Consider the following 5,537-nt stretch of genomic DNA (forward strand, 5'->3'; position numbering starts at 1 on the left):
GGTTACTTTTGTTGTTACCTCTGTGTTAGCGCTGTAGATTTCAGCGGTTACCTGCTTCGTTACTCGTTTGTAACTACAGGTGGTTTAAGGTGTTATCCAGAATTATATGCAGGTTAGAGTCTTGGTTACCTCAACCGGCTTTAGGTGTTATTCCAGCGGTTATAATAAGGTTACTGTTATTAAAGCTCTTGGTTACCTTTTTCCTATAAATCCTTAGAAATAAAAGATCCTTTTTAGTTTGAAAGTTTATTAACTCTTATGATTTACGATTTGTTTCTCAACTTATTCAATATTGTGGAGAACGTTGTATTAAAGATTCCTTAATATTGATATTGAATCACTACTTTAGTATGACTACTCAGCAAATTTTACAATCAGTTATTACAATAAATTTTTATATTCTTGTGGAAAGCGTTGTATTAAAGATTTGGTAGGACTATTCAACAAATTTAACAATTAGTTATTAAAATAAAAATTTATACATTTTTGTAGCGGCAGCCGCCAATACCAATTTAGTAATCAACACGTAGTTTTATATACTATCCAGGAAATATTGTACAGGTCCACTGCGACAAACGGTGCGGAAATTGCGAAGGCAATGTAGGTAACAGTCGGCCTATTGAGCAAAACCAATATCCACGACGCACAACGTCAAGGGTGGCATCTGTTTGATATGTAGTACGACGTAGCGATTTCGCAATTCCACGCTGTACATTTTTCTGGTTGTCCATACATAGGGAATGAAAAGTGATGCCCGGTTTTTGAAAAATCTGTTTGGAGTATGATATTAGAGTAAAATAAATCCAAATTATACCAGTCTACATTACCTTTCCGTAAAATCCCGATTGCGTCTAGTTTCAAAAGTCTTACTCATTTCTCATTTGTTAAATGATGAAATGGTAAGTCCTTCAATGCAGGCCTCACGGGAAATATCCTTAAATGTTGAAATGGTGGGCTCATAATCGTCTCTGGTGAGCATTGAAGCAGAGGAAATCGTTTTTGGCGAACGGTTCAGCGACTGCAACGAAAATTAAAGTCAGCAGTCGAAACTAAGTAAAGGTAAATACTAATTGAAATGAACAAATTAAGGATCAAAAATACTCATCAACTTTTAAATCTATGTATTTACATTAAAGGAACTATTTACAATGGAATAAAACTATGTACTTATTAAATAAATCTATTTACACCTGGCGTTATGTGGCACACTAAAACTAACCTTTAACTGTATTTATAACGTACGCTAAGTATATATTGATGGCTGAGTGGAAGATCGACACATCTCAGCATCCAGTTCGAAAACGCCCTATCTCAGAAAATTTTTCAATAACGCTCTATCTCAGAAAACTTTTCAAGAACACCCTACTTCAGAATTTGATTGAAAAATGCCCTATCCGAGAATTTGATTGAAGAACGCCCTATCTCGGCTGCCGATTCAAAAACGCCCTATCTCAGCTAATTTTCAATGTATTACCGTTTGAGATAGGGCGTTTTTAAACTGAATTCTAAGATAGGGCGATATTCAACCAAATTCTCAGATAGGGTGTTTTTCAATAAAATTCTGAAATAGGGCGTTTTTCAATCAAATTATGAAGTAGGGCGTTCTTGAAAAGTTTTCTGATATAGATCGTTTTTGAACTGGCTGCCGAGGTAGGTCGATCTTCCACTCAGCCATCGATATGTATGTACTAGGGATGTTGCGAATGTGAAAGAACAGTATTTTTGGGGAAAGTTGTTCCTCGCAAAAATACTGTGGTCAGTGTAGCTGGATTAGTAGAGTTCACTCTTTGATGCGAAAATGCGAAAGGCAAAAATTAGTTTTTGTTTTGTGCTTTGCTGTGCGTTTGTGCGAAACGACGCCAAAACGGTGCCATATGTTTGTTGTAAAAAACTGCCGATTTTCGCACTTTCGCTCAAACGCACACAGTTTCGCACCAAAGAGTGAACTCTAGATTTGATTCTTATTTGATTTGTGAGCATGACGGTCTAATTTTTCACATTCCATTTTATCTCTATTTCGCTGAGTGCTAATTTTGACAACTATCACAAAACCAAACAACCGCTTAAAATTATTTTGGTGGGTTTTTCTGTTAGGTAATAAACGAAAACACGGAACTTAATCATATAAAACCGTTTTATGACAAAAACTAATAATTACACTTGTATAAGAAAAAGTAGAAAAAACTAGCAATGCATCTAGGGTTTTCAACAGATCTTTGACAAATAACATTCTATAGCTACGTAATTCTTATCTAATTAAAGGTCAGACCTATAGCTTTTTAATTATTTGAGCATCGATTCTCTTTATAGCTATATGTTGAACAATTCTGCTGAAAATACCTATTAAAGGATCTTATTCATTGACTTTAAATCGCAAAAGACAATTTTCTCACAGAAGTTTTTAGCAAAGGATCCAGTGTACATATATTCCTATGAAAAAAATGTTTCCCGACAAGAGAACAAAATAACTGTTTTTAAAGCACGGAAAACAAAAAGAAAATCTTATTAAAAGGATTATGTTCTCTTTGACGTAGATCAAGGGGAGGTGGGAACTTGTATGACTCGGTTATATAGCTTGAGAAATAATATGTTTTATCGAAGTTGATAAATCTGACAAGCTCTCAGTTCGTCGGAATATTTTTTTATTTTATTTTATTTTTATTTTATTTTTATTTTTTATTTTTATGTATCTTACCGCAAAATTTGGACCACGTCAACCGATTTCGATAAGGAAAGGTAGTGTCTCAGAGGTGGTCCCATACTAATCTGGTTAAGATCCGACAGTGGATCATGAGATATATATATATATATATATATATATATATATATATATATTTTAGGGCTGTGCGATTAATTGATTACTCAAAATTTTAATTAATCATAAAGTAAATAACTCAATTATTCGATTAATTGGAAATTATGATTACTCAAAAGTTCAGTTACTCGAGTTATCAAGATTTTTGATTAACCAAAAACAAAAATATTTGAGTAAAATGCTTTATGATTAATCAACATTTCGAGTAAAATGAGTAACCAACATTTCAACTCTTTACATATGTATAAATTAGTTAAAGTTCCTTGACAACGTTTCTGTTTTCAAAAATTTTTTTCATACACAAAATGTAAAAAAGAAAATAAGCATTTTCCAAAGCAAACTCTATTACGAGCAACATTATTTTTTTTTGAGCAATCATATTTCAAGTAACTCGATTAATCATCGTTTTGAGTAATCAAAATCTTGATTACTCGAGTAATTGATTAACCAAATAATTGATTAACCAACTTGCTCGAGTAATCGAATAATCGCACAGCCCTAATATATATATATATTTTATATGAGAGTTGAAGTCGGTTTTTTTGCTAACAATTACTTGGTTACACAACCCTACCCAACGTGGCATCTCCACAGGCAAAAAAATATTAGCCAAAATTTGTCATTTTGTTTGCCAGATATACGTTTTATAAGTACACTAGCAGATCCGGCGAACTTCGTCCCGCCCAAAATGATTATATATTTTATTGAAACTTTTTGGTCCAACATTTTCACCAACAATTCACGTTTACGATTTTCATTGGCACATTTGTCTGCTAAGATTAAGGCTTGGTGGTCATTTGCCGCTTTAAATAACCTAAGGAAATTGTTATATCCGTTCTTGAAATTCTCCAGTTGTGCGGCATTTCATAGCACGGTTATTCGCAAAGCGAAATAAATTTTTTCCTCTTCGCTCCCTGGCGGCAACAATGACCCGGTTCTGTAGTGAATGTCCTAGAAGCTTTACAGTATAGTAGGTGGCAATTTCAAAATGGGTGCGAATCATTGTTCTGCAGAAATGCAATATACATCTACTTATTTCAGACGAAATACCTTAAAAGTTTGAACGCATAATAATATTGGAAAATCACATCCATTGGGCCAATTGCAACGCAGGAGCGTTCGATATACTCAATGGTGCAACAGGTCGATTTAATCTGACCTTCAAGGCCCCTTTTCTCACTTGGCTATTTTTAGTAATAGCTCGACTTCAGCACCACTTGGCAGCACGTTTTTGCAATAGTATTGCATACATATTTAAAACATTAGCCAAATCGGATCATAAATAAGATTTTTAGTAATAACTCAACTACAGCGCCAACTGTCGGATTAAATTGTGAAACTAAACCATCCAGAGACCCACTCAAATACACAAAAAGTTTCGTTAAAATCCGTACAACCATTTAGGAGGATTTCACTCACAAACACACCTACAGAAGAATAAAAAAATTCATTCAAAGATAGCTAAAGGTCGGTACGTTTGTAGGCCTCACACCCCTTTTCAAATAGCCAAAATTTTCTCCATGAGTATGGGCTTGATTTCAACTATATACATATCTCCATACGAAGTTCCGGTACTGTACCATGAATACTTTCAGAGATATGCAGTATAAAAATTCGATTTATATGGGAAGTGCCACGCCCCCCTTTCCAACAGCTGCCCTCTTTCTTCATGAGTATGCGATTGATTTTGTATATCTCCATACCAAGTTACAGAACTCTACCATAAACACTTCCAAAGATAGGCAGTATGAAAAATTCGGTTTGTATGGAAAATTCCACGCCCCCTTTTCCAATAGTTCCAATTTTTCTCCAAGAGTATGCGATTTATTTCGTTTTCTCCATACAAAACTCTAGAACTCTACCAAAAAATTTCCAGAGATAAGCAGTATGAAAAAATCGGTTTGTATGGGAGATGTCACACCCCTTTTTACTATAGCTAAAATTTTTCTCCAAGGGTATGCAATTGATTTCGTATATCTCCATACCAATTTCCAAAACTCTACCATGCACACTCTCAGAGATATGTAGCATGAGAAATTCGGTTTGTATGGGAAGTGCCACGCCCCCTTTACATATAAATTTTTTTCAGCCTAAAACACTCCTTGGGACACGTGCGGCAGGTGGCAGTTTCAAAAAAATCGGTTCAGCCGCTCTCGAGCCTTGCGAAAACTAACAAACGGCTTTCTAAATATATATTAGTTGAGATATATTATATATTATAGTTATATTTTGACAGTATCCGTTGTTTCTGATTGGGGCAAAAAAATCTTGCCTAGTGACGAATTCGCCCCTTGATATGGTCGTTACTTAAAGCTATTTATATTCGAAATTGCATGAAAATTGGAAAACAGGAATCTATAAGCTTATCCAGGCAAAAAGCTACCTACGCACCGAATTTTAAGCAAATCGGACCATAAATACAATTTTTTCGAACAGATCGGTCCCTGGTCCACTTCTCGGAAAAAAATGGACCATATATCCTAATATATGCTAAAAAACTACTTACGTACCGAATTTTAAGCAAATCGGACCGTAAACACGATTTTTTCGAATAGATCAGTCCCTGGTCCACTTCTCGGAAAAAATTGACCATATATCCTAATATATGCTAAAAAACTACTTACGTACCGAATTTTAAGCAAATCGGACCATAAATACGATTTTTTGGAATAGATCGGTCCCTGGTCCACTTCTCGGAAAAAATTTATCAAATATGCTAATA

The 5,537-nt window shown here is 34.6% G+C and overlaps 1 protein-coding gene across 2 annotated transcripts in view; it reads right to left on the reverse strand.

Moving 5' to 3' along the window:
- Positions 1-308: 308 nt before the first annotated feature.
- LOC118749853 overlaps positions 309-5,537 on the reverse strand; it is a 159,002-nt gene continuing 153,773 nt past the window's right edge. The window contains exons 3-4 of one of the 2 annotated variants that reach the window (XR_004994296.1): positions 828-1,018; positions 309-770 (exon numbers count right to left, since the gene is read on the reverse strand). Coding sequence is in view for 1 of the 2 variants with exons in the window: in XM_036484637.1 (XP_036340530.1) it covers positions 617-770; positions 828-874 (201 nt within the window). In the remaining variant the exon portion in view is untranslated. Of the gene's footprint in view, positions 771-827; positions 1,060-5,537 lie in introns of those variants that run through there. The other variant, XM_036484637.1, reaches the window with a different exon arrangement.

The sequence above is a fragment of the Rhagoletis pomonella genome, unplaced genomic scaffold, assembly GCF_013731165.1.
Source record: "Rhagoletis pomonella isolate Grant_MI unplaced genomic scaffold, Rhpom_1.0 Rhpom_scaffold_00001, whole genome shotgun sequence".
In the NCBI taxonomy this organism is placed as follows: Eukaryota; Metazoa; Arthropoda; class Insecta; order Diptera; family Tephritidae; genus Rhagoletis; species Rhagoletis pomonella.